The sequence below is a fragment of the Mustela nigripes genome, chromosome X (genome assembly GCF_022355385.1).
Source record: "Mustela nigripes isolate SB6536 chromosome X, MUSNIG.SB6536, whole genome shotgun sequence".
Classification (NCBI taxonomy): domain Eukaryota; kingdom Metazoa; phylum Chordata; class Mammalia; order Carnivora; family Mustelidae; genus Mustela; species Mustela nigripes.
This window is the reverse complement of record NC_081575.1, coordinates 92,824,735-92,839,174: the sequence shown is the minus strand read 5'-3', so window position 1 is coordinate 92,839,174 and position 14,440 is coordinate 92,824,735. Positions and strand designations below refer to the sequence as shown.

The 14,440-nt window shown below is 37.3% G+C and overlaps 1 protein-coding gene across 1 annotated transcript in view; it reads left to right on the top strand.

Moving 5' to 3' along the window:
• The window catches only part of CFAP47 (cilia and flagella associated protein 47), a 531,154-nt gene that overhangs the window by 125,532 nt on the left and 391,182 nt on the right, over positions 1-14,440 (top strand). Inside the window, exons 24-25 of the mRNA XM_059385274.1 lie at positions 1,412-1,571; positions 9,846-10,041. Coding sequence (XP_059241257.1) covers positions 1,412-1,571; positions 9,846-10,041 — 356 coding nt within the window. The remainder of the gene's footprint in view (positions 1-1,411; positions 1,572-9,845; positions 10,042-14,440) is intronic.

Below are 14,440 nucleotides of genomic sequence, written 5' to 3'. Positions count from 1 at the left end.
AATATAAATATATCTATAATTTATCTATCATTCTATTGTTATCATCCATCTATTTAGCTAACTACCTAAAGATGAATTCGAACTGGTATTTCTGAATCTAATCTAATCTAACACAAAGTTTATTCCAGTATTTCTTCCTTCCTCATTTTTAACTAATTTCTCTGACCATAAGAAATGTGGTTCTCTTATTCATAATGTATTTTCTTACTTTTTTTTTTTTGTATTTTCTTACTTTTTAACTGTAGTGTATAAGGAAGTTTGAGAATTTTTAACCTGTAGCTAGAATTGCTAACATATTTACCAACATATTTACCAACAGTGTTTATAAAGACTATTTTTTGGTCTTTAACTTTATAGCTTCCATTCAAAACATAGTTTTTCTGTTACTTAAGCCATTCCTCCTCACCCCCACTAACTTTGGTGATATTGTTTCATACATCTGTAATATAGTGTGTTGAATTCTACAATCCATCCTGGCATTCTCAACATGTTGTTTGATTGTTTTTAATTTACATACATTTAAATCCATTCTTAGTAGTATACAGTTCTATGGGTTTTGAAAAATACATAGAATAATTTTGTCTACCACTTCAATACATTACAGAACAGTTTCATGACACTGCAAATTCTCAGTGTAACCCCTTTGTAGTAAGCTCTTACTCCTTCCACCAATATTTGGCAACCACTGATTCGTTTTTTTCCATCCATGCAATTTTGCATTTCCAGATTGACAGGTAATTTAATTATACAAAATTTAGCCATTTGGGTCTGGCATCTTTCACTTAGCAAGATATATTTAATATTCACTTATGTTTTTGTTGAATTAATACTTCACTTACTTCATCACTGAATTTTAGCCCATTGTATGGAATGTTTATCCATTCGTTATTTAAAGGAAATCTTGGGGTTTCTTCCTCCATTGTTTTGCAATGAACAAAGCTATTATAAACACTAACATACGGATTTTTATGTGCACATCGGTTTTCACTTCACTTAAGTAAATACTTAGGAGTGGTAATACTGCGTCATATGGTAGTCATATGTTTAACATTATAAGAAACTACTGAACTGTTTTCCAAAGTGACTATACCATTTTACAGTCTCACAACCATGAGTGAGGATTGCAGCTTCTCTCCATCCTTGCTAGCTAGCATAGCTATGTTGATGTTTTTATTTTACCCACTGTCCTTTGTGTATTTTTCATAGTTGTTAATAGGCAATGAACACACTTGCATACCACTTTTTTGCCCAACATCACTTTTTAAACGATCTCTTCATGAATTCCACTTTTAATCATTTGATTTTGTACATAGGTTCTTCAAGTTGGCATGGTAAAAGAAGCTAAATTTTATACTGCATATTGTAATTTTTATAAATGTCTTATTTATTTATTTATTTTCTTTGTAAACAGGATCTTGTCTTACATAATACTTCAAAACAAGATGTGGAATGGGCTTTGGATATTAGTGGCACTGGGAAACTTTTCAAAGATGGCATATTCAAGATTAGTGTGCTGAGTGGGATTCTGCACCCACATGAAGAATGTAATATTTCCGTAAGTTTCTGTCCAAGTAAGTACTTTTTTCCAGCATTTGTTATAGATATTTCAATTTGTCCTTCACATATTATTTAATTTTACCATGTACACAAAAGTTTAGGTTTTTTTTTTTTTAATGTGTTCTTAAAACAGTTCTAAGAAGTTTCGTACTAGAATTTTGTCCTCACCATTCCCCAAAATTACTCCCAGTGATCCTCACCTCTTGGTATTCATGCCCTTATAGAGTCCCCTCCCACATCACATAAGGCTGATATATTACCCTTGGGATATTCCAGATGTGGTGGTTTGTGACTTGCAGTGTAGGTCAGAAAAGGGATTGCCACATCTAGCTTGTACTCTTGGATTACTTGCTGTGGGGAAATCTGGTCAGCATGTCTATTTATCTATATGTCCACTTCTTTACTGGTGTTTTTTAATTAAACAACTTTATTGTACCTTTTTGTAATTGGTGTGACAAATTTTCTGTCATTACAAATCTGTTACAAAAATTCTTGGCCATTCTTGCACGTTTACTTTTCTAAATGAACTATATATATTTTTTTCCTGTTTCTAGAAAAAGGCATACAATTGAGTTTTTCCCTTCAATGAATACCATGTTTTTCTAGTGATGAAATTTTATTTTATATGCATCATTATTTGGATGAGATTTTTTAAGTTACTCTTTTTAATTATCTATATATATATATATATATAAAAGATTTTTTAAGTTACTCTTTTTAATTATCTATCTATCTATATATATATATATAAAAGAATGTATTTGTAGTTTATCTGGCTCTTGGCTCCTATACTGAACTTCTGTGGTTAAATCTGGAAGTTTTTCAAAGATTATTCTCTTTGTTTTCTAAGTCAGTCAATACTTAATTCCTTTCTATTTCCAGTAATTGTAAGGATATATCACATGTTCTCTGTGCATAGACATTCACTGTCTATTCAGTTGATGGACATTTGGATCATTTTTACTTTTTGACTCTTATGAATATAACAGCTATGAATATTCATGTACAGTTCTGTGAGGCTACATGTTTTCCTTTAATTGGTTATATATCATAGAGTGGTATTGGTTCATGGGATAATTTGATGTGTATTATATCTTTTTAAATATTTTATTTATTTATTTTTGCAAGAGAGAGAGAGAGAGCATGAGTGGGATGGGGGCAGAGGAAGAAGCAAACTCCCCGCTGAGCAGGGTGTTTGATATAGGACTATCCCAGCACCCTAAGATCATGACCTGAGCCGAAGGAAAACACTTAACTGAGTGAGCCACTGAGGCGCCACTTGATGTTTAATATTTTAAGAAAGTGCCAAACTATTTCACAAAGTAACTGTAACAATTTAAAATCTTATCAGCAGTGAATGAGGGTTTCAGTTTCTCTACATCTTGCTAACTCTTCTTGTAATTTTTTAAATTCTAGCTATCCTAGCGAGTATAAAGTAGTAGGTCATCATAGTTACTATTTGCATTTCCCTGATGACTAAAGATGTTGAGTACCTTTACATGTGCTTATTGTCAGTTTGTACGTCATCTTTGGAGAAAGGTCTGTTTGAGTCATTTGTTGATTTTAAAATTTGGCTGTCTTTTTATTTTTGAGTTTTCATTGTTCTTCATGTAGTCTGAATAAAATTATTTTATTACATATGCAATTTGAAAAATAATTCACTCTGAGATTTCTCTTTTCAACTAATGGAAGATAGCTCAATTTTGATGAAGTCTAATTTATCCAGTTCTTCTTTTGTTACTTTGGCTTTTCAGAGTTTTATATATATATATATATATATATATATATATGTTTTTTTTTTAGATTTTATTTATTTATTAAAGAGAGAGCATGAGCAGGGGGAGGGGTAGAGGGTGAGGGAAAAGTACATTCCCAGCTGAGCAGGGAGCCTGAGGCGGGGTTTGATTCCAGGACCTTGAGATCATGACCTGTGCCAAAGTCAGATTTCTTAACAACTTAGCCAGGCATGGACCCCTTCAGCACTATATCTATGAAAACATTATATAACTTGAGGTCATGGTGAATTATTCTGATGTTTCCTCCTAAAATCATGTAATTTTACCTCTTACATTTAAGTCTATAGCTTATTTTGAGTTTTTTTTTTTAATGCAGTGTAAGGTAGGACTCCATCCTCATTCTTTTGCACGGGTATATTTACTTGTCCCAGCGTCATTTATTGAAAAGAATATTGTTTCCTCATTGAATTGTCTTGGTACCCTTATTAAAAAATCAAATGGCCATAAACAGAAGTGTTCATTTCTTTTACCATTGTCTTAGAGAATGTCTTGGGAAGTGTTCATGTACATACATATTAATAGAAAGATATTTATATAACGATAGATATTAATTCTTCTCAAAATGTTTAGTAGACTTCACCAATGAGTACATTTGGGTTTTGGCTGTTATATGTGAGAAGTTTTTGGATTGCTGCTTCAGTTCACTGAAATTTTTACATGTTTAGATTAATTTTTTAAATTAAATTTTTAATTAAAATTTTAAAACTGAATTTTGAATGTTTTGGCCCTTATTTCTTCAAACAGTGTTTCCCCCTGTATCTCTTCTCCATCCTAAGGGTTCTTATTTTGCATATATTAGTGTTCTTCATAATGCCCTACAGATTTCTGAGGCTCTGTTTATTTTTCATTCTTTTTTCTTTCTTTCTTGGAAAACAAACAAGTTTATTAACGTGTGTATTTCATGTATACATGTAAGGTTCATGTATACATGGGAGATAACTCAGGCGAAAATGAAAGTCTCAGAGGTGGCTTAGAATTCTGGCTTAAATACCATCTTCAGTTAAAGATAAATCAAAGCCTTTTTTTTTTCTATTCCTTAGACTGAATAAATTCAACTGACACTTTTTCATGTTGGCTGAATCTTTGTTTAGCTAGTTCAAATCTGTTGAATCCCTCTAGTGAATTTTTCATTTTTCATTTCAGTCGTTGTATTTTTCAATTCTATAACACACACACACACACACATTTTTTAGGTATATTCATATGTATATATGTCCAATGCTTGAACTTTCTCAGGGGGTTTCTGTTGACAAATTTGTGTGTGTGTATGTTAATCATTTATTAACTTAGGATTTTTTCCAGTTACATTGGTGAGATCTTGACATTGTTCTTTGGGCTATCCTGTAGCCTAAATGTAGCATCTACCATTTTCTTCTAGCAGGCATTAGAAACAGATTAAACTTTCCTTCGGTCCTTTTCTTTCCTTGTAATCTGACTGTGATAAGCCTCTTATCCCAAGCCATGGTGGGGGTGTGGGGGAGGCTTTATGTCTCATTCTGTTTTTTTTTTTTTTTTTTCCTTTGGCTTATAGATGATGAGGTTCTAGAACCTGGGTGAGGTTTGGTGGGCTGAGGTCCGGAGCCGATGACCAAGAAAGAATTCTTGAGACATCTTTGGTGCAAAATGGTGGTTTATTAAAGCACAGGGACAGGTCCCTTGGGCAGGAATAGCTGCTGCCCTGGGTTGTGAGGGATGGCAGGTTATATACCTTGCAGTTGGGGGAAGGTGAGGGGAAGGGAGGTTTCGACGGAGTTTTCATATGTTAAAGAGGGCCTAGGAGGTGCAGGGAGGAGGCCTTGCCCTTGTGGCTTGATCAATGTCGTCTTTAGGCCAGCCATTAACATCAAGATAGTTGGGAGATTCTTGGTGGGATGTTAGGATCCTGCTGTCATTTACATTCCCTTCTACCTCAGCCTCCTCCAGTTTCGTTTATGATGGGGAGGGGGACATTAGGGCTTGAGGAACTGAGAGTTATTTGCCTCTGGAAATTTGTGCTATTGATAAGGGAACCTCCTTGTTTGTAGATCTCTAGGACATTTGTAGAGCAAGGGAGATTCCTGTCTTGCAGGATTGTGATCTCTGCAAGTTAACTATTTGTTTCTCGTTTATGGCAGTCAGGGGTGCCTGAGGAGTACTACACAAATTACCGAGGGGAGCGGGTGGAGAGGGGGTGCAAGGTGCCAGCTTTTGCTTTGTCCTCAGCCAGCCTCCTGCTCCCTCATCATAGATGCATCCTTTGCCATAAATATCACCTAAAGTAGGGTAGATCTACATTACTCCACATGGCTAGACCACTAAGTAAGGCTGCCTTACACTGTCAGAGTTTTAGTGAGGTGGTTTTTACTTTTCTGTAAGGTTTTATAGGCAAGATAAACACGACACCAGGCAAAGTGGGCACAAGGCAAGATTTATTAAAGGCACTCTCTGGTGAAGTTTCGAGGCTCAGGAGAAGGGGAGCCAGGAAAGTCATGCCAGGAAGAGGTGGGCACCCTCCGGGGAGGTTCCTTGGCTCTGGAAAGGGGAGTGGGGGAAGTCGCACTGGGAGGGAGTTGGGGGGGGTGTGTCTTTTATCTGTTTCCTGCATAGGTATCGGGTTACCTATAGAGAGGTGACCTGGGCATGCATCCTTTTGGCGGGAGAGTCAAGGGAGAGAAAGGGGCGGGGAAAGGAGGCTGGAAGACAGTGGGACCTGGTGGTCATTTCCATTGTTCCTCCTGCACTCCCGGAGCCCACCAACCCAACATTTTCACTTCCCCTTTCTTATCTCTTCCTTGACTGCCACAAGGACAGTGGCTGGGGCTGTGATAGAATATGTGACCCATACTGAGCTCAAAGCAAATCTCCAATCCCATCTGAATCCAAACCACTGTTCTTGAATCTAATTTGGGTGGTTAGACTCTCACTTTCCTTGAATAAGATTGTTCTCAGTTCTCATGTAAATAGCCTCAAGGTTTCACAACCCAGGGGGCACATTCCCAACTTGAGAATCCCTGCTGCATAAAAAAATAGAATTTTTCTGGTAATGAGCTTCAGGAAGTGAGGGTATTAACAACCAACTTCTTTAAGCAGACTGAAGCAGAGGAACAGCAGGAAGATGCTTGGAAACACATCTTTTTCTCCTTTTTGAGGAACTCTATAATGGTATTTGTCTTTAATTTAAAGCATCTACTTCAATACCTTTATAGTTCATATGCCATAACTAAAGAATCCACCAAATGCCATTTCCAGACTATTTTTTCTATTTAAAAGGGGTGTTACAGTAGCTTACCTGTCATTCTTCTTAATTATTCTTACTTAAAAAGCAACATCAGAATTTCAGTGTTTGGTATGCTGTTTGGGCCTATCCAGATTCCCATTACTGGCTTTTTTGATCCATCTCTCAGTTGTGGGTATTGGCTTCTGACAGGTTATATCTGTCCCTTTCTCTAAAAGGTTCCCCTCGACGGAAGGAAGATGCTCCATGCAGAGGTGTCCAGGAGGGTGAGCTTTACCAGCTCTACTACCTCAGCTGGCCCAACTACCTCTCCCTCAGCAGGGCCAACCTCTCTGGTGACTCCCCATCCCATAGCTGCTGTGGGATCAGTCTGAATCTGGATTTTAAAACCACAACTTTTCCTATCTTCTTGTCCTCCTCTGTTTTGCTTATACCTTTACCTACAGGTTCTTCCTGAGGGCGTGCCCTCTGTAAATCACTCTGAGAATCTTTGGGATGGTACTATTTTACATATCTAGAACAAATGTGGCAATCGAAAGAAAATACCAAGAACTAGCTACATTATCAACAGAAAAGGCATGATAAGAACCTATTATGGCTTTTATGCTTTTTAGAGTTCATTCAGCTGTATATTTTCTCAGTAATATGCTATTAGCACCGTGTTGCCTTAGCTCAGTGTCCTGGTACATCTTATTATTTTTTTTTTCAGTGTGGCATTTTATATTCATTTCAGTTCTGTGTACAAGAAATAGTACATAGAGTACTGTGATTGATAGATTTGAAAAATGTTTCATCTTTTATTATCTCTGTTTAGAACTCTGAAAATATAATAGAAAAATCACATATACTCCTCATTCTGAAGCTTATTTTGTAAAAGTAATTAGGTTTCATTATGTATTTCTGTGTATTTCTTCTCAGTTTCTATTATGTAGTCCTGAAAGAAATTATAGGAAAGCCAGTCTAGCCAAAGCCACCATGTGCATTTCTGTATAGAGCTTCTCTTTTAGGTCTATATCAACATTTTTATCTAGATGAAATAAAATAGATAATCTAGGAGGAAATAAGTAGTATTTCCATTTGGCTTTTCCTTCAGTATGGAGCTAAGCCTAAGCAGTCAAGTCTATGAGTTGCCCTCTTAGGATTTCAACCTTACTCTTAAGAAAAACATGTCTGTAACACATTTGTATAACTTACATCTCAGATGAGAGAGAAGACCCACCTGAGCTTAGAAAAATATGTTACTGAATCTCTAGTAGTCTTAGGTTACACAGGGAATGCCCTTCTCCATGACCCCAGAAACATTTACCTGGTGTGAAATGCAGAAATAAGCTCAAAATTGCCCATTCAAAATTCAGAATTCAGTATGTCCTAATTAAAACCTTGCCTATCTTCAGAAGTAATGAACTTGACTTTCATTCCCCCCAAATAATTTTTACAATATCAGATTTATTAAATGAAACCATCATTTTGATTAAGTTTTAGAACATAGGTGAGGTTTGGTGGGGTGAGGTCCGGAGCCAATGACCAAGAAAGAATTCTTGAGACATCTTTGGTGCAAAATGGTGGTTCATTAAAGCACGGGGACAGGACCCCTGGGCAGGAAGAGCTGCTGCCCAGAGGTTGTGAGGGATGGCAGGTTATATACCATGGGGTTGGGGGAAGTAAGGAAAAGGGAGGTTTCAATAGAACTTTCATATGCTAAAGAGGACCTACAAAGATACTGGATACCAGAGGCCTTGCCATTGCCAAGGTTATTTTGCCCTCTAGCAAGGTATTAACATTAAGATGGGTGGGAGATTCCTAAAGAATGTCACATATGTCCCACCCAGGAGTGGGGGTAGGGGGGAGGTTGTAAGGTGTCAGCCTTTTGCTTTGTCCTCAGTCAGCCTTCTGTTCCCTCACCAATTTCTCTCTAGATTTACAGGTTTGGGTTTGTTTGTTTGTTTGTTTGATTTACAGTGTTTTTAAACTCAAAAAATCTACTATAATTCATTTTCTCAGCTCAGGATATGGATCTAGTCTCTGGTGTTTTCACATAGTTTTTCTAGTGCTCATCTGTCATTGTTAGTAGGAAGTCATTAATTCACTTCCTTCTCCAGCCACCTCTCCTCACACTGTATGAACAAGTAAGACTGATTGGACCAAGTGAAGGCAGCCAGCACAGAGAAATCTAGTGGGTATGATTAGTTCGCTGATTCCATTGTTTTTGTGTATGGTTCACAATGTGTTACCATTGAACATGCATCATAGAGAACTTATCATATGCTCTCGTGATCCTGATCTGTGCCAGGTCATTCCAGTGGCCCTGATCTGTGCCAGGTCATTCGAGTGTCCTGTGTTTGAATTCTAAGATTACCTTGAGTTTATACTCACCAGATCACATTTTCCTCTCTAGGAGACATTGTTTGGCATTTGAGTCTAAGAGGGCATTGGTAGCTTGCTGGGATGGGACCTGCTGTCTGGGACTAGCCTGCACCCCCACATGCTGAGACCTTTTCTCCAACACAGTTTACATTTCCTCATAGTGAGTTGCCACATGGGAATTTCCTGTCTTTTTCTTTTTTTTTTTTTTAAAGATTTTATTTATTTATTTGACAGACAGAGATCACAAGTAGGCAGAGAGACAGGCAGAGAGAGAGCAAGGGAAGCAGGCTTCCTGCTGAGCAGAGAGCCTCATGCACAGCTCCATCCTAGAATCCTGGGATCATGACCTGAGCTGGAGGCAGAGGCTTTAACCCACTGAGCCACCCAGGAGCCCCTTCCTATCTTTATCAGGTGAAATTAGCCAGCTAGTCAACCCTGGTAGCTTTCCATAAACTTAAAAATCTGGGAGGAACAACATTCCTTTCTTCTGGGCACAGCCATTTCTCAGTACTAGTCCCCTGAGATCCTTCTGGCAACTGTCTGACCTCATGTTCACACTGCATATGATAAAGGGATGGGCCACTCCTGTTAAGGCACAGAAAACAATAAAAAAAAAAGAAGTCCTATTCCACTGTTTCTTCCAGGTATAGGTATTTTCCAATAATAATGAAAATTTGCTTTAAGGATACCTGCTCTATTTATAGGCATAGTGCACTTTAGAATATTTTTGATTCAGAGATACTTCGTTTTATGTTTTAAGTTCTGTGGCAGGATAATTCCAGTTTCTGGGTCATCTATCTTCCACTGAGCTGTAACTTCATAGCACATTTTAATATTTAATAAGGTTTAAACTAAGTATATGTTTTTTGGTATGTGAAAAAATCTAAGATATTTTTAAAATTGTGTTTTATTAGATCATCCTAGTAAATACACAGCTGATATTCCCATTCATCTAAATGATAATCCAGTTTGTTATCGAATGTTATGTTTGGTCGGAGAGGTGAAATCACCCATGTTGTTGTTTGACCCTCCGTTCATATTTTTCACTCCTGTTCCTCTGGGTGTAAAAACTGTGATGGATATCAACATTTTACCTCAAAACTATTTCAGGTAAATGCTTAATGTGAATTTACCACATTTTCATTATGTGCTTTTCTGTTTGTTTCTTTGTTATGTGAGTTTTTAGCAATGACTTGTTTCTATAGTTGGAATGAACTGTTAGAATATTTAACTGTACATTTAACTTAAAAATTCTTAAACCCCACTTAATTATTTCACAATTAGTCATTTTATTTTCTTGTAAAAAATTTTGATACATCTCTCTTTGTGGTACAAAAAGCAAGCTTCCTATTTCTGTGTGACAAACTACCACAAACTTAGTGCCATAAAACATCAGTTTGTTCTCTCATCGTTTCTTTGGGTCAGGAGTCCAGGTTCGTTTAGCTGCATCCACTGCTTATGGTCTCAGTAGGCAAAAGTCAAGGTGCAGACTATAGCAACTGTCTGATCTGAGGCTCAGTCCTCCTGCAGTCTTTCTGGTTGTTGGCAGGACTAATACATTTAGTTGTAGAACTAAGGTATCATTTTTTTGCTCACTGTTGGCTGAGACCACTCTCAGCTCTTAGAGGCCACCCTCAAATCCTAACCATGTCATTCCTCCACCCATCATGGGACTTTATTCATTGAAAGCCAGAAGTGTACCATCTGTCTGACTTATCTGACCTCCAGCCCTTCTTTTAAGATCTTACCTACTTAGGTCTAATCCACCCATGATAATGTCCCTTTTGCTTTACTTGAATTCATTTAATTTGGGATATTAATTACATATGGAAAGTCCCTTTACCATGGCTGTATAACACAGCTGATTCACCAAAGTGGTATCATATTTACGCATTCTGCCACCCAAGGGGTGAGAATTATGCAGAGTTTGTATATACACTAAGGCTCTTGGGAACAATCTCAGAGTTCTGCCTATCACATGTACGTAGTATAGCAGAATGCAGTCTGTTTTCATTTTTTAAAAAATTTATCAACAGTCCAAACCCTAATAGCATATTGCCCTAGATAAATTATGTACCCTTGCATTACAAAACAAGTAAATTATGTGTGTGTTTAATTAATTAATTAGGCAATTAATTAGTTGCTGGCATCTGAGGAATATGGGAGGTCTCCAAAGGGTTCAAATCAGACTAGAACAAATCAGTACATACTTATAAGCAGAAACCAGAGTAGGAGTGGTGTGCTTTAATAATCTGCAAAATGTAGGCTTATTCTTAAAACCTGAGGCAACTTCTTCAAGGTAGGAAAACAATCTCAAATTCCTGGATTAATCCAGTGACGCTGGAGGAGGCTAAAATAGTTCACGTTGAGTGAATCCTTCCACCTTTCAGAAGAAGCAAGCAAATCTTTTCTAGACCAGTGGTTCTTAAATGTTGGTGTACATCAGCGTCACCTGAGACGCTTTATAAAACAAACATTGTTCCTTCCCATCCCCAGAATTTATTATTCAGGAAGCCTGGAATGGTATGTAATAATTTGTATTTCTAGGAAGTTTCCAGATGATACTTACACTGCCGATGCATGGACCACACTTTGTGAACCTCTCTTCTAAATGAAGCTGTCCTCAGTTTTGGCTCATATTTCAGTTTCCACAATTGCTGTCAACCAGACATGAGTGTAGTCTCAAGTATTGCAAAACTTATAAGGAGGGAAGATACCATCATTTAGAGTTACATTTAGAGTACAAACAAATTGAAATTTATTTATTTATTTTTAAAAGATTTTATTTATTTATTTGACAGAGATCACAGGTAGGCAGAAAGGCAGGCAGAGTAAGAGGAGGAAGCAGGCTCCCTGCTGAGCAGCAGAGAGCCCAATGTGGGGCTTGATCCCAGGACCCTGAGATCATGACCTGAGCCCAAGGCAGAGGGTTTAAACCACTGAGCCACCCAGGTGCCCCCCATCTTGAAATTTAGACTCTTAAGTCATTCAGATATTGGAATTATCAGACACAGAATATGAATAATTTTGTAAAATAAGATAACGTTATAAAAATTAGTAATTAACATGGAAGTATATAACATAGACTTGGGGGCGCCTGGGTGGCTCAGTGGGTTAAGCCGCTGCCTTCGGCTCAGGTCATGATCTCAGGGTCCTGGGATCGAGTCCCACATCGGGCTCTCTGCTCAGCAGGGAGCCTGCTTCCCTTCCTCTCTCCCTCGGCCTGCCTCTCTGCCTACTTGTGATTTCTTTCTCTCTCTCTCTGTCAAAAAAATAAATAAATCTTAAAAAAAATAATAATAACATAGACTTGGAAATGAACCAAATATAACTTGCAGGAATTTTTTTTTTTTTTTGCATTAAATAAGGTGTCTTTTTTTTTTTCAGCGTAACAGTATTCATTATTTTTGCATCACACCCAGTGCTCCATGCAATCCGTGCCCTCTCCAATACCCACCACATGGTTCCCCCAACCCCCCACCCACCGCCCCTTCAAAACCCTCAGATTGTTTTTCAGAGTCCATAGTCTCTCAGCTTGCAGGAATTTTTAAACAATGTATGTAGGGTAAATTTTTAAGGACATCCACAAAACGTAAGATTGTATATAACTATACAAACACTATAGAAACCAACAGAATCATGGTTAATTTTGTAAGAGAGAAAAAGAGATGCATACTTTAAAAAGCAAGGAAAAACTGAAACAAAAATGATGGCAAAAACTCTTAAGCAGTTGAGTAAGACCATTAAATGTAAATAAGTTACTCTGACTAGTTAAAAGATAGAGAATGTTAGAGTAAATAAGAAAAAAAAATACAACTATCTGTTAAAAGAAGTATATGTGAAACATAAGGACAAGAAAGAGTGAAGTAAAGCAGGGTTTCTCAACTTCAGAACTGTTGACATTTTGGGAAAGATGCTTTTTTTTTTCACTGGAGGCTAATTTGTACATAGTAGGATGTTTAGCAGCTTCCCTGGTCTTTAACTAACAGTATCCTCCCCCAGTTATGACAGAAAAAAAATTGTCTCCACACGTTGCTACATGTCCCCTGGGATGCAGAACCACTCCCAGCTGAGAACCACCAAACCGAAAAGTTAGGAGAAGTTACAGCAGATTAAACATAAGAAACCTGGATAACAGTATTAATTTTACATGTGATAACCTTATTTAAGAGGTAAAATGTATTTTTAATATTAAAACTACATTAATTATATAAGGTACAGCTTTTATATCAGAAACTATCAGAATTCTAAAATTATATGCACAACTAAAATATATAAACCCCAAATTAAAATAATACAGGGAAATTGACTAGTCCTTCATCACTATAGGATGTTTCAACACATATCTCAATTACTGATGAGTCCAAAAGACAAAAATACATGTACTGATAAAGAAAACTTGGAAATGGTGTTTTAAAAGTCTCATTCATTTAATACTAATATTATTAAAAATACTAAAAGTCGTATTAAAAATAGTGTTATAAAGTACCACACCCTGCAGTTACAGAGTAGACATTTTTCTCAACCGTATAGGAGGTATTTACAAAAATTGAGAGTGTATCATTCTATAGTTCTAATTTAACAATGAAAAAAAAAGATGATTTATTTTGTTGAGAGCATGAGCAGGATGGGGGGTAAACAGAGGGAGATGGAGAGAGAATCCCAAGCAGACTCCCCACTGAGCATGGAGCCTGACTCAGGGCTCAATCCCACAATCCTGAGATCATGACCTGGGCTGAAACCAGGAGTTGGATGCTTAATCAAATGTGTCACCCAGGTGCCCCTAAAATGTAACACATTTTTTTTTAAATTGACATCATATATATATTATGTTTTCTGATAATAATTATAATTTTAAAATCATTAAAATATTAACAGATCTGCCATACATTTGGAACTTTAAAAAAACCCATTTTGTTTTTTTAATTTAATTTTAGAGAGAGAGAGAGAGAGCACATGCACACACACATGAGTTGCAGAGGGGCAGAGGGAGAATCTCAAGCAGAATCATGAGTGCAGAGTCTGACAGAGGGGCTCAATCTCATGACCCTGTGATTATAACCTGAGCCAAAATCAGGAGTCGGACACTCAACTGGCTGAGCCAGCCAGGGCCCCCTAAAAGAATCTACTATAGGGAACCAAAGAAGATATCATACTGAATTCTGCAAATAAATAATAATTAAAGTACCATACATCAAAGCATGATAACATTCCCTGATATAAATAGTGTTTGAGTATTAAATTTGAGAACTTAACTTGAAACACATAGTAACTTCTGTTGTTTTCTTTAGACAATTAGGCCTGCATCTGTGTTGAGTTAATTCCATCTGTTATATTAAATTCCAGTGGTTAAGGGGCGCCTGGGTGGCTCAGTGGGTTAGGCCGCTGCCTTCGGCTCAGGTCATGATCTCAGGATCCTGGGATCGAGTCCCGCATCGGGCTCTCTGCTCGGCAGGGAGCCTGCTTCCCTCTCTCTCTCTCTCTCTGCCTGCCTCTCCATCTACTTGTG